This window comes from Phoca vitulina, unplaced genomic scaffold (genome assembly GCF_004348235.1).
Source record: "Phoca vitulina isolate PV1807 unplaced genomic scaffold, GSC_HSeal_1.0 scaffold48, whole genome shotgun sequence".
Classification (NCBI taxonomy): domain Eukaryota; kingdom Metazoa; phylum Chordata; class Mammalia; order Carnivora; family Phocidae; genus Phoca; species Phoca vitulina.
In genome coordinates, this window is record NW_022589751.1 from 7,282,104 (window position 1) to 7,307,227 (window position 25,124).

General features: G+C 41.2%; 1 protein-coding gene and 1 pseudogene across 5 annotated transcripts in view; one reads left to right on the forward strand and one right to left on the reverse strand.

Annotated features, from left to right (window-relative positions):
* Positions 1-25,124, reverse strand: part of LOC116649616 (protein FRA10AC1) — a 78,340-nt gene that overhangs the window by 35,513 nt on the left and 17,703 nt on the right. For 2 of the 5 annotated variants that reach the window (XM_032432613.1, XM_032432609.1), the window contains exons 1-6: positions 8,169-8,328; positions 7,986-8,055; positions 5,789-5,865; positions 4,372-4,467; positions 4,203-4,248; positions 353-429 (exon numbers count right to left, since the gene is read on the reverse strand). In XM_032432613.1, coding sequence (XP_032288504.1) covers positions 353-429; positions 4,203-4,248; positions 4,372-4,467; positions 5,789-5,865 — 296 coding nt within the window. In that variant the 5' untranslated portion in view covers positions 7,986-8,055; positions 8,169-8,328. Of the gene's footprint in view, positions 1-352; positions 430-4,202; positions 4,249-4,371; positions 4,468-5,788; positions 5,866-7,985; positions 8,056-8,168; positions 8,329-8,662; positions 8,710-22,910; positions 22,931-25,124 lie in introns of those variants that run through there. The other 3 variants (XM_032432612.1, XM_032432611.1, XM_032432610.1) reach the window with 3 other exon arrangements.
* LOC116649617 lies at positions 1,104-1,605 on the forward strand (annotated as a pseudogene).

Consider the following 25,124-nt stretch of genomic DNA (forward strand, 5'->3'; position numbering starts at 1 on the left):
AAAAGCAATCCCAAACACTGAGGTCTAAAAAGTTAATTATTTCAAAGATCCTTGCCCAAAAATTAAAAAAAAAAAAATTTACTGCATAATCAGGCACATGAATATTCCTCACATAACCTGTATCACCAAGCACAGATCTGGCTCAGCAGGCTACCTGAGGCCTGTTGCCAGAGAAATGGGGTTCATGAGGTACTTAGCAAGAAGTTATAGATAGCCTCTCCACTTGAGGATATTATAAGGAAACTGGAATGGAAAGCAGGAGAGAATGACAGAATCAGAAGACACAGTAGCTGTGGGTCTTTAAAGACATCCATAATTTCCTCCCATTCTATGTAAATTTCATGACACTTACCCCAATCGCCTAAAGTCTTCTTTTTTGCCACCATAGTATAAAATATAGTCATTTACAAACTTTGTGTGCCTTTGATACTGAAATGCAAAAAATTAAGGATTTGATTTGCTCAGGAGTTGTTCTGTGTCTATGGTATATGAGTAAGTAAAGAAAAACAGTATAAGTCTACTTAGTTTTTTAAATATGCAAAACCTACTATACATGCTTACGAATTAAAAAAATATCTAAAAGGGGGCGCCTCGGTGGCTCAACTGGTTGAACACCCATCTGACTCTTGGTTTCAGCTCAGGTCACCATCTCAGGGCCCTGGGATCGAGCCCCACGTGGGGCTCCATGCCCAGTAGTGAGTCTGCTTGTCTCCCTCTCTCTCTGCCCCTCCCCCCCACTCACGTGCTCTTTCTCTGAAATAAATAAATCTTTTAAAAAAATATATCTAAAAGGGTAAATATTAATTGTTAGGAGTCAATACTATAGAGCAGAGAGGCTTTCACTTTCTACTGAATACTGTTTCTGTTGTTTTGAACATTTTTCAAGTATATACTACTCTTGTGATAAAATATAGCTCTACCTGGGGAAAAAGAGAGCTTCCTATTCTATTGCTGAAATACACACAGCCTCACACCAATATTCATTTTAATCATAATATGAAAAATAAATTATAGTTTCTAAAATTAAAGATAAGGAGTATAATTTACCTTTTATTACTATAACATATAATTTAGTTATTCCAGTAATGATAAAGCCTCTAAAATAGAAGATACAACTTTTATAATATTAAATCCTAACGTTAGGCTTTCAAAAACCTGTAAATATGACCTTCCAGCATGGAACCATGGCCCAGTTTGTCCGTAATCTCACGGAGAAGGCCCCGGCGCTGGTGAACACTGCTGTGACGTACTCAAAGCCTCGACTGGCCACTTTTGGCATTATGCCAAGGTTGAGCTGGGTCCTCCAACCCCTGCTGAGATCCCTACAGCTATTCAGAGCTTGAAAAAAATAGTCAAGAGTGCTCAAATTGGTAGCTTCAAACAGCTCACAGTTAAGGAAGCTCTGCTGAATGGTTTAGTGGCCACCGAGGTGTGGATGTGGTTTTATGTTGGCAAGATCATAGGCAAGCGTGGCATCACTGGCTATAATGTTTGAAGACCAATCTTTAACATCTGTATAAACAGAGGGCTTATTATTTGAGTGTTCTTGGACCATGTGTGATCAGACTGGTATTTGAATAAAAGAAGATAATGTATCAAAATCAATGTTTTCTCTATCCGATGCTACAGGGATCACAGTTTCTCTTGATAATAAGATGGGTTGTCGTCCTTTAATACATTAATAAAGCTCTAAGGGCATGTCTTTTGCTTACCCTAAAATTGGAAAGGATGTATGTGAATATACCAACCTGGCAAATACATTTATGAGGATAACATTCTAATTTGAAGGTTTGAAATACATGATAAATTTATTTGATTTCCAGAATAGTCAGGGGAAAGGTCTTAGGAAAACTAGGACTTGCTCCAGTAGGAAAAATAGTAATACCACATGCCAAAGTGATATAGTTAAGTCATGTCCGTAATATAAAGAATAAAATTTGGATGGTTTCTCTTTGCTAGAATCAGAGATAGACTTTGATAACACCTGCATTTACAAATGTTAGAGTACTTGGTAGTATTCTAAGTAAGTATCTTTATACCATCTTTAACACCAGGACAGAGCTACTAAGAGCCACCACCTCCTTTTTAAATATAATTTTGATGTGTGTTATATTATTAATCTATTCAGTTTATGATTTTTAGAGCCTATCTTTACAAAAATAAAATACCCTATGGATATTTAAATAGTTATAAATTTAGTATCCTCCATGGTTCTAAATAGTACATTATGTCCTGAAATAAAAAGAAATGCTTCCTATCAAAAAAAAAACCAAACCTGTAAATATAAGAAATCAGATTTTTTTATACTTTCTTTTAATATTTAAGAATTTAGTCATGTTTATTTTTAATGCAATATAACAAGATATATGAGCATTTTACTTTTTGTTTTAAAAAGCTCAACAGTATTCTCTCCAGAGCTGAACATGCAAATAACAGAACTGACCTCATCCATAATACTATCTGACTACACCCTATTATATCAAAGGTAAATAATGACTTAATTCATCACAGTATGTTCTAACAGAATACTGAATCAGAATATGATACTTCCAAGACTGGCAACAAAGCAGCTAACCTTTCAGAAAAGAAAAAAGAGAAAAGCTAGATATCCAGAGATTTGGGTTCTTTCTAGTTCTTGGTCTATCTCTATAGAGACTGGTCATATGACCATGGCAAGTCACTTCAATCTTTTAGGTTAACAAACTTCTTCTGTCAATGGTCAATATGCAGGCAATATGGTACCAGTCACAACAGCTCAGCTCTGTCATTTTAGCACAAAAGTAGGCACAGTTAGCACCTCAATGAGTAAGCACAGGTATGTGCCAATAAAGCTTTATTTACAAAAGTAGGTGCTGAGTGGGACCTTGCTTCCAGGAAGATGGAGTAGACAAAGATGTACCTCTCCTTATTCTTCCCACTAAGAACAACTAAAAACCTTGGAACTGATATCTAAAACAAATATAAGAAGATTCTGAAAGGTGGAGAAGTCATAACAGCTAGGGAGCTCAAGACCCATGGTATGACACGGCGGTAAGCTCCTCAGGTTTTCTTTTTGACTCATAAACTCAGACTTGAAAATGAAGAAGCTGGCAAGCTGAAAATGCCAACAAGCACAGACAAGAAAAGTCCCAACAAAGTCTGCTCTCTCTAACTGAATAACCAAGATAGAGGGCAGCCTAACAAGACAGGTAACCTTTAGACAATACCTACTCTACTCCCAGCCAAAAATTCTAGAAATAACCGTGGCCCCACCTCCACCCATGCCAGAAAAGGGGACCTACACTTTCACCCTCACCAGGCTGTAACTAGATACCCCAACACCCCCAAATAAGTGGTGTCATAGGAGGCACAATAGATGTTGAAATGCCAAAGGAACAAGGCAGATGAGATCCATGGGAAAGGTCAGCTATTGGGTTAGAAGATAAGAGGAGTACATTGGTGGTAAGAGAATTTCTATAACTTAAAGAAAAGGATTAGGAAATGATAACAAAGTGAAACAGATGTCAATAGGTAGGGGATGTATCTACTTGCCATTGTCTCCTTCTCTTAATCCTGACTGTAGTAATAAGTACCCAGAAACACTTCAGGTCTTGCTTGGCTTCTCTTCCATTCTCCAATATTCCCAACAGTAATATGGATGGCCAGTGGTAACAGTTAGTGTAACGAGCCACAATCTTACCAAAAAGTTGAGATGAGACGTGGCCATAATAGGGAAGTACGATATAGCTTGACGACAACCCCAAGTCATGCCTGAGAGATGAAGCCGCAACAGGCCTGAGGATAGCCCACAGACACATTCTACTTCTAGATACAAGTTTTACAAAGACCTTAAACAGCCCAGAACCAGGTAGTAAGAGAGTAAGAGTTAAAATGAGACTAAAGATAAGAGCAGTATTAAAATGAGAAATGTTGAGAGCTTGGCAAAAACAGGTTGGAAAAACATCTGCAAGTTCATGGACTTTGTAAACCTATTTATAGATCATTAGTAATATGTTTTGTTATTTCTGTCTCTGAGTCTTTCTTATGTGTTAATAAAAGAGAATTGTACTCAAAAGTATAAATGACAAGACTGCACATCAATAAACAGTTACCTTTAAAAATATCATATGGGTCTACCTGACTTCACAAGATTTTATTAAAATAAAAAAGTAGATTTAAATTATTCTATTAGTTAGAAAAATCTAGAAATATAAAAAGGATACAGCATCCATGGCTATGAGGTGAAACCTTCTATTTCTTGCTTCTTCCCTGTAAAGACAAATTTTAAGCAAATTCAAATATCTTTATTCTAATTAATAGAATTAAATCCCCAAGTCCCTGAGTTTATAAAAACATCTTAAACCGAAAAAAGTAATTTACAGAGGTACATACCTATCCAGCAATTCTGCTGCAACTTGTTTATGGGCCACTTTTCCATGTTTTTCTTTCTGAAATGGCTTTTTGAGCAATAAATCATCTTCAACTGTCCTGGTTTGTGAAGAAGAAAAATTACTAAAGAGTTCATTTTTCTCAAAGGATGTTTCTTGTTTCTTCATATTTTCATAACTGGAACATGTTTTTTAAAAATTCAAGTCTTAAAAAAGACTCACTGATCTTTAATAAGACATTTTATGTCTCCTTAAATAGCTTAATTAATATCTGAACTTTATTTAATACTTATAAAATGGAGAAAATGAAACTAACAAATGAATGGGTTCTAGTGTCAGACCACCCAGGTTCTGAGATCCAAACTTGGGCTCTGTCATTCACTATCTTAACCTTAAGTAAGATTAACTTACTTAATCTCTCTGTTCCACACTTTTCCTGTTTGTAGAGCTATTGAAGCTTTTGGTAATCAATAATATAAAAAATAAGGGCTGACTATAAGTGATACAGACTATAGATGATCAGCCCTAGTTATGAAGATAGATATAACCCTAGAATAGAAACTATTCATCTAAATTTGCTCAAATTCTATTCTTATAAAGTAGTATTTTTGAATGAAAAATCTTGAAAATGTAAAGAACCAAACAATATAATTTATTATAATTATTTCTATTCTTTTGGTTATCCATGAAGACTAAGTACCCAACAAAAATGTTCAGTCCCATTTAGTATGCCTAATATATTGCTCTCTGTGTGAAATAATAAAGCAATTTTTATAAGTTTGGTTAATATGAATCAGTCAACCACTCCTAAGTTAACAGATAAAATCAGTTTCTAAGCACTAAAAGCTGAAAACAATGCCCCTTCACACAGCAACATCACCAAGATGTGACCTTCTTATAAAGCCCAGACTTTATTTGCTGACAGTTCTTGTCCCTTCCAATTCAATAAAAAATTCCATGAGCTCCTTCCTTTGAGCACTTAGTCTGCTCACTCACAAAACCATAAAACTGCACTGTATCACAATCTTACCCTCCATGTTAACCTCATTTTGAAGTCACGTACTTGCAAAGGGACCACCAACCAAGCCCCTTCTCTTAGCTATGATGTTCCCAAGTAAAGTCCCTAACAGCTGAATGAAAAATAGATGCATCAGAGAAATCCAAGAGTTTTAATTGATTTCTTTTGTCCCCCACTTCCCTTTCCATAAATCCCTTCACAGCATAAACATTATTTTATTTTTCACATAACTGTTCTCAAATTCTCAAGTCAATTCATTCTAGTTTAATAAACGAAAATTCATTCAATAGAGCATCATTGTCTTCATATGCAAACACAATCCGAAAACTTTCAATATTATTTATTTATACCTCATCGCAATCTAGAAAGGATCTGAAACACAAATGAATAAAAAATTACTTACCTTTTTTTCCTTTTGTTAGATTCTCCACCGTGTTCATCATCACTAAAATCAGAGTCATAGCCTCCATGACCATGCATCTGTAAAGGAATATAAGATTGGTTACTTAGAACTTAAGTTGCCCATAGTTCAGGAAACAGAATAGTTCAAAAATAAATTATCTTTCAAAGCCATAATAATTGTAAAGGATCATGGTGAGTATATCACTGTTCATGGCTATCCAGCCACCTAAAACTTTCATTCACTTTTAAATAACAGACTTACCCTTCAGAAAATGAATCAACACTTTCCACCTTAATTATTAGAAGGATACTCTTTGACCTTCTCATTGAAAACAAGATCTAGAAGCTGCCGTGTGACTGCACACAAGGTTCAGTGATGCTTCACTTTTGACTCAGATTACTAGCAGTTGCCGTGTATTTATCATCAACTTTGTTCCAGACGTTATGGTAGGTCCTTAACAAACACCGCTTCTAATTCTGCAAGTTAGGAACTATTATCTCCATTTTACAGATGAAGAAATCAAGGACAAACAAAGTTAAGTAAATCAATTATAGAGCAGGGTGCCTGGGTGGCTCAGATGGTTAAGCGTCTGCCTTCGACTCAGGTCATGATCCCAGGGTCCTGGGATCAAGTCCCGCATCGGGCTCCCTGCTCAGTGCAGAGCCTGCTTCTCCCTCTCCCTCTGCCATTCCCTCTGCTTGTGCTCTTCTGTCTATCTCTCTGTCAAATAAATAAATAAAATCTTTAAAAAAAAATCAATTATAGAGCAAATAGGCAGCTAAACTGAACTACTTGATTCTTAAGCTCATGATTTCAACTACTCCAAATTGCCTCTGGAATATGCTAACATAATTATATTCCATTAGACTTACTGTATTTGTGAATAGTACACTATTGATTCATTAAAACTTTCCTATCTTTAACATATGTTGAGATTTCCTTTTTCTTTTTCTTTTTTTTTTAAAGATTTTATTTATTTGACAGAGAGACAGCGGAAGAGGGAACATAAGCAGGGGGGAGTGGGAGACGGAGAAGCAGGCTTCCCACTGAGCAGGGAGCCCGATGCGAGGCTTAATCCCAGGACCCTGGGATCATGATCTGAGCCAAAGGCAGACACTTAAACGACTGAGCCACCCAGGTGCCCTGAGATTTCCTTTTTCTTTTAAACCTTCTTTCTTCAAGGTAAACAATCTTGCTCTTTGACCTAGTTAACTTTATCTTGTTCCAATTCATTTCTTTTAACTGAAATTCTTAGAAATACTGAAAGATCTCAGTTGTCACTCAGTTGTGTTGGAAGCCTCTGGTTACAGCATTATACTGAATTTGGGACACACATTAATGGGGAATCAGTGGATGATTTGACTTTTGAAGTCATACTCAATTCATATGGCTACAAGGAACTAGTCCTGGTCAAATGACATATCCAAATTTTTAAACTAGATTTACTATTACAAGTGCAGCAGGAAAAAGAAGAAATAACTCCCTAAACTTTATTGCATTGGACCTAAGACAAGGTACATTTCCAGTCCTGGCTACCCTGAATAAATAAAAGTCTGTGATCTTTTTCAAACTTAAGTGTGTGGCTGTACACCTCTCTTCCCTGTCCCACAGAATTCTAGAGAGGAAGGTCCTAGCCTAGGTTGGAGGTAAAGGTTAGAAGGCCACAGTTCCAACTCTATCCTCTCTTACATCTGTCATCACCTGCAGATCTCACACCCTTTATCATGTCAACTCCTTGCTCCAGCTGTCTTATGACATCTGTTCAAGCCATACCAGCTTCTCACCCTTTATGTCCTCATTTTCTTTACATCCTGATGGGGGTCAACCACTGTGTGGAGCTTAGAGATATATTCTAGCATCAGCCTACCAGAGTGCAAATCCAGGCTCTGAAATTTCCATCTGTCCTTCGTTGTGCACGTTCCTTAACCTCTCTGAGTCTCAGTTTCCCCTTCTATAAAATCAGGCTATAAGAGTACCGGTCTCATAGGACTGGACGTTAAATGAGTTACAGCATATAAAGAGTTTTAGACGGAGTCCAGTATGGTAAAATCCTGTAAATGTTGACTATTATTAACGTCATCTTGTTCCCACAAACCGCGACACCACCTCCTATCCTTGCTCCCCCTCGCCCTTTCTCTCTGGCGTCTTCATCCATCCCATACCCATCTCAAAAGAAAAATAAAAAGCTCTCACTCACTTCGAGCTATGAATCAACTGACAAGGGCCGAGAGAAATTCGAGAAGAGAGACGCCGGGTGTCTCTAGAACCTACCAAAAAACAACAACAACAACAAAAAGGTAATCAACTAGTGGCATATGAGGAACAAGTTTGGAAGTCGTTCTCCCCAACCCCAAATACACTCAAGGCCCTTATGACACACCCCTTTCCTCCTCCCTGCTCTGCCAAGTACGCCCGCAGAGTCCTTTTCCTTTTTCCCGGCGGCTGCAGCGACGACCCACGGCCTGAGCGAGCCGCTGCAGGGCCCGTCCCGTTCGCGCCGGCCGCTCAGCCTCGTCACCGCGACTACCGCCGCCGCCCGCTCCCCGCCTCTTCCTACGGGTCCCGACTGGGCGCCGCTTCCGGTCCGGCGCAGCCGCGTGTCACATTTAAATGACACCGTCCTCGGGCGCGGCGACCTTGTGCTACAGCCAGAACAGCCCCGGGAAACAAAGGCAGCGGAGAAGAGGGCCGGGAGGGGAGGCAGAGGCTTCCTGCTTTCTCAAGTCGCAGCCCTCAATTTTTTCCTTCCGCTCGGAGCCCGTCATCTAATGTCGTGTGGCACTGCTCACACTACGCCCACGCCCATCGTTTGAAAATGTTTTGTTTTAGAAAAAGCCCTGCCTAGATATCACCTCCCGTCCTCTTTCTAGTAACCTTAGTAACGCCTCCTCGGAGCATCCTCGTTGAGCGTCTGTGATCTGCCTCTCCTCCCCCCTCCATAAAACAGTTCTCATAATTAGAACAAAAATAACTTTCCATCGTTTCACCACCCACACAATAGATGCCATTCCAAATGCAGTGCTGGTGGCAGAGGAGCTCATGGAATATGGGAGGAAAGGAAGAACAGGGAATAGGGGAGATTTAACAGGGTCGCAGCTTTTCTGCAGACAACAACCTGGCACATGTGAAAAGGAATCCAAAAGATTTCCTTTTTTAAAAAAAAGAAGAAACAAAAAAAAAAAAAACGTAGGCAGGAAATTTTAAATTATTTGAGCTCCACCAGGTTCTCCCTGTGTTTTACCTTTTCAATGTTATGATGCCCCAATCTGTTTTGCGGACTAGTTACTGGGTTCAGGTGTTGTCTGCCTTCATCTGATGCTATTCATCCTTGCTGCCTCCTCAGTACCCAACACAGTTCCTTGGAAATCAGAAGCGCTAATTAAGTATTTGGTGAATTGAACTGGCACGCCACTGACTTTTACAGTGGGCCCATTTTAGAGAAAACCTTGGCACTTAAAATGCATATCATTTTACATCTTTTGCACTAAACAGAAAATAACGATATTCAAGGCCCCCTTCTATTCCTGACAGTAAATTATAGATAAATCCTGTTTTACTGAATGCAGTGAATGTGATCTTAAAAATCTGTAAGTTAAAGTAATGTCAATTCGATTATTTCAAAATACAATCAGATTATATTTTTTTTTTGAGGGGGAGGGGCGGAGGAGGGAGAGAAAGAGTCTTAAGCAGGTTCCACAAGGGCGCAGAGCCATATGCAGAGTTTGATCTCAGGACCCTGAGATCATGACCTGAGTTGAAATCGAAACCAATGCTAGACTGACCGAGCCACCCAGGCGCCCCAGATTATACTTCAATAAAAACATTAACTCAAAAAATGTAAAGTAATAATACACCACAGTTTAACATTATACTATACTGAATTACTTTGTCAAGCAGTTCCTTTTTTAGTAAGTATCTAAAATCTATATTTAGTTCTTTTATTACTAAAACCAAGCACATCTGTACCTTGTATTCAATTTACTTTCTACCAGTATTTGACATTTAATAGCATTTTTCTACCATTCTTGGTATGTTTTTGTCCACTGCTTCATTTTACTCTTAAAATAAGTCCTGTTATCAGCCCCATTTTGCACATGAGAAATTAAAGCACAGAACTTAAAGCCACAGACCTGGTAAAGGTCTAGAACTAGGAGTGCTTGTCTCTCTACAAGACTCCATTTTCTCTCTGTCTCTGTGTCTCTGTCAATTTCTCCCTCTCTTTTTAACCCATTGATTGTGTGGAAAGTAGTTCCTGGTTCTAACGTTTTAAGAATTTCACATCTGTTGCTGCCAGACCATGCAGCCAAAGATCTGCATTTTTTTCCCCTTTGAGGCAGCAGTTATTGAAAGAGAAAAAATATTTAAAAAAAAAAAAGAAAGAGAAAAAATAGGAAATATATGTTAGGGATAGATCACATGATCTGAACTAAAAACAATTTGTACAGGATAGAAAACCTACCTGAACAGAAAACCTCAAGTTAGCAATCAGAGCTCAACAACTATAAAAACACAAATATTTATTAAGTCCTTGTTCTGGGCAGAGTACCCTTCTGTTCATCAGGGTTACAAATATGTAAAAGGTTGACAAGTAATAAAGAAAAAATGAATAGTATAATAACAGCAATATATTCTATGGGGGCGCCTGGCTGGCTCAGTCAATAGAGCGTGTGACTCTTCATTTTGGGGTTGTGAGTTTGAGCCCCACGTTGGGTATAGAGACTACTTTAAAAATAAAATCTTTAAAAAAAAGAACAATATATTCTATCATATGCCAAGTACCTAGTAAATGGCATAAACCTATGGTTCCTAAGCTATAAAATGTGTTATTTCAATGAATGTGAAAATTTAAATGTACACCACTGCCACGTGCCATATAACTCAAATAAAGCAACAAAATACTATGATAGGTGGAGGTGAGGGAAGTTGGTCTCACTCCTCTGCATTACCTTTCACTGTCAACATACATACTCTTATTGCCCACTCAAAAAGCTGCTCTGGGAGACAGTATAATAAAGAACCACATTTCAAAGTCAGCTAGACTTTCTTCCACTTACTAGCTGGGAGATCTTGAGCAAATTATTTAATTCTCTGAGTCTTAATTTCTTCATCTACAAAATGGAGATTACACTAGTAGCTATCTTACAGAGGGTTAATGAGGTTTAAAATGAAATGATGCAGCAAAAATTCTTAGCATGCCGCCTAGTTCATAATGAGTATGTAATGAACGCTACTTGAGGAAAGAAGCAGATTACAGGCACTCTTTCTTGAGAATAAGTTTAACAATTAACTGCTTCTTGAATATAGCCCAGAAACAGATCCACACATATATAATCCCATAATTAAAGGCATAGTTTTAAGTGTGGACTTTTCAATAAGTAGTTCTGGGTCAATTGAATAATATGGCAAAAAAAAAAAATACTGATTCCTACTTTACACTTTACATAAAAGTCAGTTTCAAAGAAAACAGGAAAACATCTTCATGATATTTCATGATATCTTCCTTAGGGCATAAAAAATTTTCCTAGACAGGACACACAAAGGGCTAACCATAAAGGAAAAAAAATAAAGACTTCTGTTTATTTTGAAGACAATTAAACAATGAAAAGTTAATTCACGAAGTGGGAAAAAAATATTGCAGTATGCATATTTAACAAATTATCAGATTATACAAAGAACTTTAAAAACCATTAAGTAAAAGGTGGAAACCTAATAGAAAATTTAGCCAAAGTCTCAAACAAACAACTCACAAAAAAAGATACCCAAATGGCCAATGCATAGAAAACAAAGTGCTCATCTTTACTAGTTATCAGAGAAATGGGAATGAACACAATGTACACCATTACACACCCTCCAGAATGGCTAAATGGAAAGAATGGATCTAGTACTGATGAATATATCCTGTGTTGCATATATTCCATTCCTCAGTGTATTTTCAACAGAAAAGTGTGCATATGTTCATTGAAAGACCTGAACTAGGAAACACTATTTACAAATAATAGCACTATTTATAAGTAAAAAACTGGAAGCAATCCAAATGTCCATCAGCATTAGAATAGTTAAGTAAATTGTAGCTTATTCACACAATGGGAGACCATACACCAATAAAAGCAAATAAACCACAACTATATGCAACAACATAGATGAATCTCATAAATATAATACTGAGCAAAAGAAACATTGTATATGCAAAAGAATACATATAATACAATCCCATCTGTATAAAGAACAAAAGCAAAAGTAATCTCTTATGAGTCAGGATAATGGTTTCCCTGGTGGGTGAAGAGGAGGTGACTGGAAGGGAACACAAGGCAGCGGTGGGGAGGGCTTCTGGGGGAGATGGCAATATTCTATTTCTTGATCCTTGCATTCATTACATTAGTGGTTCATTTGCACCTATGGTTTGTGTACTTTTTTTTTAAGGCTTTATTTATTTTAGAGAGAGAGAGCGTGGGGGGAGGGGGCAGACGGAGAGGGAGACAGAGAATCTCCAGCAGACTCCCCATGGAGCCTGATGCAGGGCTCGATCTCAAGATCCTGAGATCATGACCTGAGCCGAAATCAAAAGTCGGACACTTAACCGACTGAGCCACCCAGGTGCCCCTGGTTTGTGTACTTTTATGTATGAATGTTATACTTCAATAAAAAGTTTACATTAAAAAAAAATTGAACTATTCCTAGAGGTTTTTAAAAACTTTGGCTCTAACGGGTAAATGGAAGTGTTGGTGATTAAAGCAGTGTCAGGCATGACAGAATAGTTTGGGGAATAGAGAGGTGGGATTTCCTGGGAAATCATGCCATATAAATGCTACATAGTCAAAGACAAATTTCCTAAGCACTGAGATGGGGGCAGCTGGGGGGTTGGGGGGGTGCTCTGTAAGTGCTTAGTCAGCACCCAGAGGACGGAAAGCACCCAGGCCTAGAACCCTTGGCAAGGTCAGCCTGTGCTTCCTGAACATTTACAAGTCAGGATCTGGCAGAAGGTAGCTCTACAACTTCCATGATAGAGTTCAGTCCATGAATACAGACACAGTCCAATAGGTATCTTGTGCAAGCTGGTCAAAGGTCAGGCACTTGCTTGTGTAAATGCGCAAAGGAAACTACCAGAGCATGAACACTGTGGTTGGATGGATGTTAGGAAGTTAAGTGGAGAGACAGCAATATACCAATTACCAAATGAATTGATTGTCATCTTTAGGCCTGCTCCCAGGAGGCAAGAACAGAGACAGGATGTCTATAAAGCCCCTCTCTGAGGCAGTCGTGGGTAGGGAGCCTTGTGATTAAGAGATAGGGAGACACCAGATCAGACGAGATGAGAAACAGACACCAGGAACACTAAATGTCACCGGAAAACTGATGCACTTATTTTTTGTCATATAATATCTGTGTGTCTAAAGATTTCATGCCTCACTCAGGCACATGCAAAGTAGAGAGATTCACTAGACTAATGAAGGTTGATGGGTGTCGTATCTCTGGATCCTGCCTCAAGGGCTGGCTAGGCCTGGGCCTATCATCATGGAAAATACATAATTTCCCCATCAAGGCCGAGGCTCTCTGTGGGACACAGACACAGACACAGGTCATTAGACTACAGTATTGTGGGAAGTGATAGGGAGAGACCCAAAAGGCTGTGGAAGCACCAGGGAGGGGCCTCTAGTCCTGAGAATAGGAAGACTGGAAATGCTTAGGAGACGGAGGACTTAATGTTTATGTTCCAAATGCTTAAACCACAGATTTAACTCTATGCTACAAACTGCACTGACTTTGCATCCAAAGGAAAGGTCAGTATGTCTTTCCAGGCCTCCCACGTTCACCAGTGACCACCAACAGCCTCTTTCTTTATAAGGCATAAGCAAGAACCAAGTAGGAGTTGACAAAATCCCATGATTTCACAGTGTATGAACACAAGTTGACCATGTAGAGAGCATGCTGGTGTAGCCGAGTGAAATGTCCAGTGAAATAGGTCTGCTGCATGGTTAAGGACACATCTCAGTAGTATTATGTGGTCAGGCAATTATATGTAAATAGTAAGCAGTTTTCCTAAATGATGCCTTAATTACATAATCTCTTGAAAGTAAAACCTCTTTGACTAGTTGTTCTAGTACTGAAAGTGATCATTGGTGGAAGGAAATAGAAATACTTCAACACACACAATAACCTAAATGACTGAGCAGGCTCAGAGGAGCAGCGGTAAACAGGAGATGGAGAGCTCATGCCTCTCCTTCCTCAGGCTGTAAAAAAGCAACAGCACCCAAAGTCATATTTGGATCCATAAATAGAACTTTTTCAATGACACACTTTATTGTCAGGAATTCTGTTAAATGCTGTAGGATGGCATACAATAGAAACACAGGCCAGAATTGCCAGAGCAATCCATTTTTCCAGAGAAGTTGAAAATCTGGATTTTTAGATTCAATATTCTGATTGCTAATATCGGCATCTAATTCAAGTTTAAAAATCAAAGCAAAACACCACTTGGAATAAAACACTTCTGTGACCTGCATTCAGCCCAAAGGATGCCAATTTCCAAGGGGTGGTCCATTATCCTCTTTGGAGGTGGTGGTTTGGAAACAAAGATTATGAAGCTATCTTGGGTTTGTCTCTTGGGGATAAGACAGGCTCCTGGCAAGTCAAGCAGGAGCAATCAAAGCCTTAAATAAACACTAAGGAAAGGGGGCTTAGAGAGGTCACAGCATGGGCCACAGCCAGGGGTGGTCCCTAAGTTCCTGGGCAGGAATATCTATGCTGACTGAGAAGATCAGGGTGACCCCCAGACTGGGGGGATGGAACTCACATCCCAGAGCATGCTGACAATGTTGAATTTTACCTGAGCTCTTCACTCCTAGAAAACAGGGATGATTAAAGGAATCCCCTCATTTTTGTGTTCTGGAAAACAGCTTACTGCAAAGAACCATTCTTTCCCATAAGACTTAGATAAGACTCAGATGACCCCTGTTTAACCAATGACAATGCTATATACAGACCTTCCAAATTCCCATTCTTTGCCTCATAAATGATGAGCTGAACTGCTTACTCCACTGATCGATTGGAACGCAATGTTAACCAAACTTTGGGTAAGCTTCTTTCCGTCTTCCAAGCCCCTGAACTTTGGCCCACCCACAGCCTGGGCCAGCACCGAGCCCCTCCTGAGAACAGACTGGCCTTAGCATAAAATCTACTCTGATCTACCATCTGATCATGCTACCCTTTCATTCCATTTTCCCCACACTCAGTTCTTTCCAGCCCTGCTCATGCCTCTGTGCAAAAGACCACCTTTATGTGTCCTGACCCCTGAGACACTTGCAGCTTCCCCCTGTTGCAATAGTCCCTTTCCTCCCTTGTAAACATCTTTGAATAAAAGCCTCTCCTAACTACATCCTGATTTGTTTTCTATTAGACTTTTTTAAAAGCCAAAATCATGACTCTTCTACAAATATAAAAACACCTATCAGAGATGTTATTTACCTAATTCATGAGACAACCAGCAAGAGTTTACCATCAGTTCAAAGAAAAATTCAAAGAACCCAGGCATAAAGGCAATCAGGAAAGCTAACAGGAATTTACAAATAGATGCAAAACTTGTCAGTATCCAAGGGCAATAATCAATTGCGCTTCCACCAGACAAAACGAGTTTGTGTCTCTATTGACAAGAATCATTTGTATGCTATCGGTTTTATACAACCTAAAAAGTTGTAAAATAGCTCAAAGATGATGAAAGTCCCAATAACTCAAAAGGGTGCCAGCCTAGTAACCCTTTTTTGCCTATTTCAATGTCTCTCGTAATTTTTCCTGATGCCGCTCTCAGAGCACCCCCAGCACCATTCTCCCACCAGTGAAGTGCACCAGCTGCTCTCAGGTTACCTGAAGTCCGTCAGCACTGTGATGGCTCCTGGCGACGGTTATTTCAGCTCAAGCACTGCTCATTGGGTGCCGTGTGGTGGAGGTACAGCTATCCAGCCATTCCTGCTACAAATACTATCTACCCTGAGCCAGCACTATGCTATGAGCACTATGGGGATCAGGAGGACTGATTCCTGTCCTTTGGAGCCTTACTGTCCAAATGCGGACAGGAAGAATAGTAAATAGACAAATAAAATAATTACAAACTGATAAATGCAATGAAGGAAAGTAGCTGCCAACACAGAGAATCACCAAGAGGGGCTTAGGTAAGTAGAGTGGTCAGGATGGTTGCACTGAAGAGAACGTTTCAGCTGAGACTTGAAAAATGAAGAGGAGCCAGCTACTCCAAGGTGGAGGGTGGCAGGAAGCCAGCAGAGCAGCCAACTCTACACTACAGTCTGTGCTCACCCTCTGTGCTTCTAGGGACAGGTCTGCAGCAGCTATAGTTACTGCTTAGCCCTGCCCCAGTGCTCAGGAGGCAATGAAGGCCAGGTCTTGCCTTCCCAGTGGTGGTAAAATGGTTGTCTTTGAGTCTAAGCTTCAAAAAATGTCAAGGAGAAGAGAAGGGTCCCTCCCAAATCAGCTTGCCCTCCTTCCTCCTCTGACCCAGTTTCCCTCTGAACTACCCCCATCTGCTAAATGAAGCCTGAAATGTCTTCAACTTGTGAACAACGGTTGAACCCACAAAAAAAGATAAAAGGCTTTTAAAAATGTAAATGAGTGGCAAATGAGAATTAACACATTAGTGTGACTGTGTACAATTATCAGCCTTTTGCTGAACTGATTTGATTACAAAGCTGCAAGCACAGGGTTCTTATAGGCAAGGGGAAAGACCCAAGGGTTGTGTGTGGTGGTGGGGCACCCAAATCAATGTATCATCTGCCTCACGATTTTGTCCAGAGCCTGGGCAATAGTTTATTGCTGTTCCAAAATCCTATCATGCTGCTCCATGACTCTCACCAGGATGCTGGCACCAGAATGGCTGGATTGGGGACCATCTGCCTGAGTTGGGAGTGCTGCAAGTAGATGGGCGCATGGGGACAGACAGCAGAGGGAGGAGAAGGCAGGGGGCAGAATCTGGGGCCACTGATCCGGCCAGGAGAGGAAGAAGGAGATGGAGAACAACAGACTCAGAGAGCCCACAGAACCAGAAAAAAATGTTGTATCATAGCAACCAAAGGAAATGTTTAAAGAAAGGAAGTGGCCAATTATGTCAATACCGAGGGACTGTTTCTCAAAATGTGTGTGGTTCTGGGAATGCCCACATCAGAATCACTTGGGCCATTATTAAGAATTCAGATTCCCAGGCCTCTGCCACACCTGGTTCGGAATCTCTGGGCCTGCAACCAGGAATTGGCATTTTAATAGGTGCTCAGGGACATTGATGCATGTTCTGGAGTAATGTGTAATACATGGGATGTGGAATCAGAACTGGGTCTGATTCTGGTTCCTTCACTTAAGCTGTTGGGCAAGTTATTTAACTTCTCAGAGCCTAGTTTTTTAAATCTATAAAATAATACGTACTCCATAGGGTTGATATGAGGATAATCTTCACAATGAGATTATATTTATATATACAAGCTATATATTCAGTGCTTAGCACAATGCCTGGAACACAGTTGGAAGTCAATGAATATAAATTGCTATTGTTACATAATAAAGAAAGGCCATCGGATTTGGGAAGAAGGGTGATTTTCAATTTTCCAGATAGTCTCCATAGAGCAGCTTGGGACATTTCTGGTAATTTGAAAGCAAATACATGGATAAGAAGTAGAAGTAGCAAGTGAAGATCAAGGTCAAGTTCAGAAAAACGTGCAGCAGAAGGAAAGCCATTGCGGTTGGTAGTTAGAACTGGGTAATGCTGGTAAGAGAAAGGTGACTATTGAAAGAGCAGGGATGGGAGGGAGCTTGAAGGACAAAGTAAGGAAAGTTTCAATGGCACAGATATAGGAGGCACTAAAAGAAAACAGGAATAGGAGTCCAGTCTCGGAGAAGATGAGAAGGAGTTTCAGAGGATGGATAGTTAGAGAAGCTGAACCATTTCCCCTGACATCAGAGAAAAGAATTACAGCCTGAGTTCGCCAAGTGTGGACCCTGTCCCAGCAGCATCAGTACCACTAGGAATGGGTTAGAAACACAATTTTCCTGCTCCACTGCAAACCTACTCCATCAGAAACTCTGGAGGATGGGGCAATCTTTGCTTTAACGAGCCCCCCAGGCGATTCCAATGTACCCGAAGCTGGAGAACCACTGGATTAGGCAAGAGTTGAAGAGGCAGGGATCTTTGAGACCAAGCTATGTGGTGCCCTGGGCAGGCCATCCACTGAGTGTGGGCACACGGGGAGGCTGAAGGAGCAGAGAAGGAGGCTGGGACAACAGTCCTGGGTGCATGCTAGAGAGTCAGTAAGACCTATGCAGGGGTTTCCAAACTACAAGATGCCATAAACAGGTAAGAATGTTTCTGTCCTACAATAACAACACATCTGAGTTGACTAAAAAAAATAATTCAAAAGCAACATGTACCGAGGTATGTATAATATCGAAAAACTAAACACTTAATTGCCCAACATGAGGGGAAGCGTTAACAGAGTCCCAAGGCATTCATTAACGCCTGGTGCAGACTTCGAGGCAATGAGAGAAAACATCTATGATACAATGGGGAAAAAGCCTCCAGTAGTGTACATATATATAATAACGATCATGGTTTTTGTTTTTTTTTTAAAAAAGCACTTTTGAAGGGATGATTGGAATTTTAAAATAGACTGCCAAAGGCCACTGGGGCCAAGAACATGGCTATTACACTTGCCACAGCGGAAGCAGTGGCCATTGGTAGGGAGAGTTAGTCAGCGAGGGCTTCGGGGTAAGATGAGCTTTAATCTGGGAGTTGACAGCCATATGGGGGTGGGGGGCGGTGCAGGGACCAGGAGCTGGTTTCTGACAGCTGCAGCGGCTCAGGGCCAGAGCAGCTAGGACGGAATCAGTTGAGTTTGTTCAGAGTCTTTGAGGCTACCCACGTGTCTGGAGTAGAAGAATGCCATAGAGAATAACAGGAGATGGTCTTGACAAGCCAGGGCGATGACATTTTTAAAACTCAAACTTGGGATCCAAGGCTGGCTTGGGAGCATAGATGCTATCGGGAGTGTGGGCCAGCATATCTGAATCTGGGCATCCCTGGGAAATGTAAGACCAGGGCAGTCATGGTGGATGAGCATTTCTAGGAGACCATTTACATCTGGAGTCCCCATTCATTTTATAGATCAGGTAAATGAAGCCAAGGGAAGTTGAAGGACATGCCCAGGATCACACAGCTTGAAAGCTGCGAAGACCAAGGCAAAAGCTAGATCTCCTATTTTATTACCATGCTTCCTGAGCTAAAATAACAAACCTAAGCTGAAAAGTCGAGATGAATGTGACAGGTCACAGAGATTCATGAGAAATCACGGCCCAGGAAGCAACATGGTGAGTGGAGTGTTTGAGGAAGGACAGTGACGTGTGAAGGTAGGGATCGCTGGGGGACCAGCAGCAACCTCTAGGCATGTGGTTAACTAGGGCCTGGACAAATTGCTGGCTATGCCATTAGTAAAGAACCACAAAGAGACACGGCATTCCTCTCTCACTCCACACTGTCCCCAATTTCCTTCCGTCTGTTCCTTAGAACTCATTTCTTTTGCCTTCAAGGCTTTGTGGACACAACTCAGCACAGACTTTAGCCACCCTGTAGATCTTTCTGATATTTTTCAATAGACCATGCTCCTCATCTTCCAGAGCCAGTGCTATACCAACTGATAATTAAAAGGAATCAGACCCACCACAAATTGCAAGTGGCCCTGACCTCGTGGCCTTCTACAAATACTGTGGTATTTAAAGAGAAGGCTGACAGAGCAGAAAGGCACTGGAATGTCTCCCCCCCAAGTCTGGTACTTCCTGTCCCGCTTCCAGCATCTCTGCTCCTCCCTCATGCCTCCAGCTTCCTTCACTGCTATGGGACAATGGGAGGCATCATGCTAACGTTAAGACTGAAAGGACAGGTTCTGGGCTAAGCCCTCACAGACCCAGAACACAAGTGGTGAAGGAGAAAACAAGACCAGCCCAGGTCTCTTAAAGCTCTCTCTGCACTACAATCTGTCTTTCCCCCTCCATGAAATGCACCCTGAAATAAAGTTCCAAAATAAAAAAATTTTTTCAGTATTAATTATATACATAGAATATATAAAATATAAATATATTTATATGAAATATAATTATATATATATATTTTAAGATTTTATTTATTTGAGAGAGAGCGAGAGAGAGCACATGAGAGGGGGGAGGGTCAGAGGGAGAAGCAGACTCCCCGCCGAGCAGGGAGCCCGACGCGGGACTCGATCCCAGGACTCCAGGATCATGACCTGAGCCAAAGGCAGTCGCCCAACCAACTGAGCCACCCAGGCGCCCAATATAATTATATATTTATATTTAAATATGTAAATATACAAATATATATCATATATATACAGATTAGAGTCAATAGAAGGCAATAAAGTTATGGTAAATGGGGGGGCGCCTGGGTGGCTCAGTCAGTTAAGCATCTGCCTTCAGCCCAGGTCGTGATCCCAGGGTCCTGGGATGGAGCCCCGCATCGGGCTCCCTGCTCAGTGGGGAGTCTGCTTCTCTTTCTCCCTCTGCCACTCCCCCACCCCCCTGCCCCTTGTGCTCCCTGGCTCTATCTATCTCTCTGTCAAATAAATAGAATCTTTAAAAAAAAGTTATGGTAAATGTGGAGAAATTCAAATATCACCTTAAATGCAATAATTGAACAGCATTCTTTAAATTGAATTACTTTAAGAAAGGAAAAAGAAGAATTTTTTCCTTTAAATTAGATCTGCCATCAGAAGTAACTGGTCTACATGTGCTTTTCCTTGGCGTGTTACTGTTACTTCCCTTGGAACTACATTATGTTATTCCTGGTACTTGTTTCCCTTTCCTTCCATGGCCCAGTCTGCTGAAAGGAAAAGACCTTATCTTTGCATGCCTCATGATTCTTTGTATTGTTTTTGGCATGGTGTTTATTCTTCAAAAGGTTTTGGCACGGTGTTTATGCTTTATAAACATTTGTGGAATGACAGCGCATAAAGTAACTTGCAGCCAATATTTTTGCGACTTGTCCCTTCACTATGTAAAGGAGAAAAGTCAAACAGCAAAATGAATGTGCCACATCAACTGCAGAATTTAACAACTTGTCTTTCCAAAGAAAACATCTTAGGAAGCTTTGGGCTCACACATACAATTCTGAAATCCACATCACACAGATGAGTCTGAACAAGTTGAATCAAGTCTTTGGTAACAAATTAAAATTTTGACCATGGCAATTAGGGCAGAATCAAATAAGATGTCAAATGGCATTTAAGCCAATTTCCCTTTCTATAATCAATAAGTTGTTTTGAAGCAAAAAAAAAAAAAAATCCTCAGGATTATGTTTACTTACAATATTTTAAGAAAACTGGTTTGTGGGATGCCTGAGTGGCTCAGTCAGTTGAGCTGCTGCCTTCGGCTCAGGTCATGGTCCCGGGGTCCTGGGATCGAGCCCCACATCGGGCTCCCTGCTCAGTGGGAAGCCTGCTTCTCCCTCTTCCTCTGTAGCTCCCCCTGCTTGTGCTCTCTCTCTCTCTCTCTCTGACAAATAAATAAATAAAATCTAAAAAGAAAAAGAAAAAAGAAAACTGCCTTGCTTGCTTTTCTGTAAAACCAAGAACAGAGTGAGTTCTTAGACTCCTCTCAGATGCTTCAGCTAAAAAGTTAAATGAACACTAGTGCCAATAAAACGAGGAGAAAAATTATGTCAAACACTTGACACCAGCTGCAGCAATTAAGTAAGCACCTGCTTTGTTTCATCTCCCATCACCCCCCTCCCTGCTTCATTTAGGCTGGTTTCTGGGGGCTTTTTTTGAGAATAAATGCACCTCAGTGCACAAGCACACAAATGTGCTTTTCCCTTCTTTTTCTTTCTTTCTTTTTTCTTTGACTGTCATTAACTAGGGCAAACTGAGTGGCAGGAAGATCTGGACAAAGGCAGGGTAGTAAAGGCACTTAAATTTCTAAAATCTGGAGTTTTTGAGAATGTTGGGGGCAGATGTAACCATAGCAATCAGCCCTGCTATGAGTGCTGATGTCTTCTGCTTGTACTAAGCAGCCGACTACACCATCCCAGGGAGACCCTGCAGATGAAGATGTAGATTTGATTTCTGGAAGCAAGGTTTCTATTGGCTTAAAAAGCAAGTTTCTCTGCAGAGATTCAGGCTTGAAAAGAGACGCCATCAAGTAGTTCTAGACTGTTATAACAGCGCAGAGCTAGCATGAGCATCAAACCAGATACGAAAGAGGTAACGGTGCTTTGGAAAGTTGAAAAGATTATGCAAATGTGCAGCAGGTATTAATATTAAACATGCTTATTGAAATCCATCGAATAGAAACTAGACAGTAAGCGTATTCATCCCCTGGAAGTGAATTAGCACTTTTCAGAGCCCTGAGCTACCATTTCCTCTTTCCCCTTTTATCTTCTTTGTGAAAGCTGACTAATGATGCCTCACTCACGGGGCGATTGGGAGGCTTACAGGAGACTAAGTGATATAATGTATGGGAAGCACCTTGCTCTGTGCCTCCTATATAAAAAAGACACTTAATAAATGTGACTTGATTTCAAGGGGGAAATCAGATATATTATCCTGAGAATTCCTCATACCTGCAGCCCACCAATAGACGCTTCCCATTAAATTATGTTTCCAAGAGAGAAGAATGGAAAAGTCACCCTCAACAGTATGGAATCAGGGAAGCTAACCGCTTCTCACATGGAAAAAAGAGACATGAAACCAAGACGTTTATGCTCCAGTTCGTGCGTACCAGAGTAGCAACAATTCCTTTCTTCCCATACTGATTATTACCACTCTGTTCTCCAGGGGGAAATGTTAACGCTGGTTAAGAAGTCCCTCTAACAGGGGCGCCTGGGTGGCTCAGTCGTTAAGCGTCTGCCTTCGGCTCAGGTCATGGTCCCAGGGTCCTGGGATCGAGCCCCACATCGGGCTCCCTGCTCGGCGGGAGGCCTGCTTCTCCCTCTCCCACTCCCCCTGCTTGTGTTCCCCCTCTTGCTGTGTCTCTCTCTGTCAAATAAATAAAATCTTTAAAAAAAAAAGAAGTCCCTCTAACACAGCCAGACACCCACAAAAGAGAGATTCTGAGAATGAAACAAGACCTTCGGCTGTAGACCAGCAGCTCCTTGAGATCAGGGACCTCCCTGCCCCATTTCCTGCCACGGACCCAGCGCGCCCCGGCGTGACGAGTGCCCAGCATGTCACGAGGCCTCGGGGCACATTCACTGAAGGAGTTCAGCACATCAGAGATGTGAGGAAGAAAATGAGATATCAGATTAGAGGTCTCTGTTTCCACAATTTAATTGGTAGCCTTGCTTCCTTAGCCTTTGGTTCAGAATGAGGCCACATTTGTGTTAGGGCTCAGACCGTAACAATTCATAACTCTGCATGGTAATGGATGGAGCTAGACTTACTGTGGTGTTCATTTCCCAATATGTACAAATATTGAATCATTATGTTGTGCCCTTGAAAGGAATACAATGTCATTAGTCCATTATACTTCGATAAAAGAGAAACATAATGATTCTGAAGTTTCATTCTTGATCAAGGGTCCACTGTACTCTTCTTACTAGTGTGCTCAGCCCATCATTAAGAGCAAGAGCAACCTGTTCATTGTTAATTAGTTATTATGGCCTCCAAGAAGAAGAAGCCAGAAAGTCTGGTCAGTCTACCTAAGGGCTCTGTCATCTGCTGTTGGTACAGATTTACATTGGTACAAAAGAAATGAAGTTGTGTAGAACAAACCTCTATTTTTTTTTTAGATATTGCTACAGCACCAAGACAGACAGCCATTGACAATCCTAAGAGATTCTGCACCAAACAGATCTGTGCTTCCAGCGTTATATCACTGGCCGGTTTATACACACTCATACACACAGAGCCTATCCTTAGGCATGTCTGTGTGCCTGGGTGGCTGGACCAGCAAGTCCAGCAAGTTACACCATGCTGAGAACCCTTGTCTTGACTGATCTCTCCCCTGGAGAGCCTAGAAACCCTGAGCTTGAGTTCAAGGCAGTAACACTTGAGCAGAACCTTCAAGGATGGGAAGGAGAGGAGCAGATAGGCATCCTAGGAAAGCAAACAGTATCACCAACAGAGCAGGTTTTTTTTGTTTTGTTTTTGTTTTCCTCAGGTTTCTAGCAAATTTAATGCACAACACTCAAAACTCAATGGCAAGGGAAAGGTGAATAAAATAAAAATGGGGTCAGGGAAGAGGGCAATGGGTACACACAGGGAGGGGCAAGAAGTGGACAAGTTAGGATCTGGAGCAGGGGGATGCCCTTCTTTGGGCATCACATCTCATCCAACCCATAGTCTTCCTTGGGGTAAGTCCTCACTGATGGCTTGATGAAGACGTCGTACCTGGCCCAGCACTCACAGTAGCGTTTTCCATCACACTATCATCGTTTTCCCCTAGTGACTCATCATGGTGGCGCCAATCTGGTAGCAAGGCTTGAAAACTGTGAGCCCTATGTACATGATGGTGCTGCAGCGGGGGGCTGCCCACGGCCATCTGGGCCTTCTCCTTGGTGAGGAGCTGAGTGGTCTCAGCCTCAAGCAACCTTCATGTGTCTGGACACAGAATTCATGCAAGGGTAGGGAGGTAGGAAATGTCATAGGAAGGCAAGGCCGTTTTGGGGATCTACAATTGCAGGGTGGTGGAGTACAGAGACAACAAGATTTAAAGAAGCATTCATTCTTTCTTTGGAATACAGAGATATCTTGAAAGGTGCTCTTTGTACCACATTTAGACTTGGGGCAAAACCCAGAACCCACCGCCATCACTTCAGTGTCCTGTAGAGCAGTGGTGGCCCCAGGGAGGCCTAACAACTATGACAGCACATTGGGAATAGCCAGTCTTTCAAATCATTAAGGTGACATGGCCCAGGCTGGTCTATCACCTAACATGGACTAATTAGCTCTATGAGAGGAATCGATTAAAGGTGTTAAAAGCCCTTGAAAATATACCCAAGTCAGCCTAGAGTAATCAGGGAAATAATCCTGGTCATGAGAGCAGACTCCTCAAAATCTTACCAATCTTGATTGGTAAGGAGTACATTCATTCAACAAATCCTTTCATTGGTCCTTTTCCCTGGCCATAAAATAGATCCACCTAGGGGCCTTAAAAAAATTCCCGGGGCACCTGGTGGTTTAGTGGGTTCAGCATCTGACTTTGACTCAAATCATGATCTCAGGTCCTGGGACTGAGCCTGGTGTCAGGCTCTGTGCTCAGCGGGGAGTCTGCTTCTCCTTCTCCCTCTGCCGCTCCCCTGAATCATACTCTCTCTCTCTCTCTCCATGTCTCTCTCTCTCTC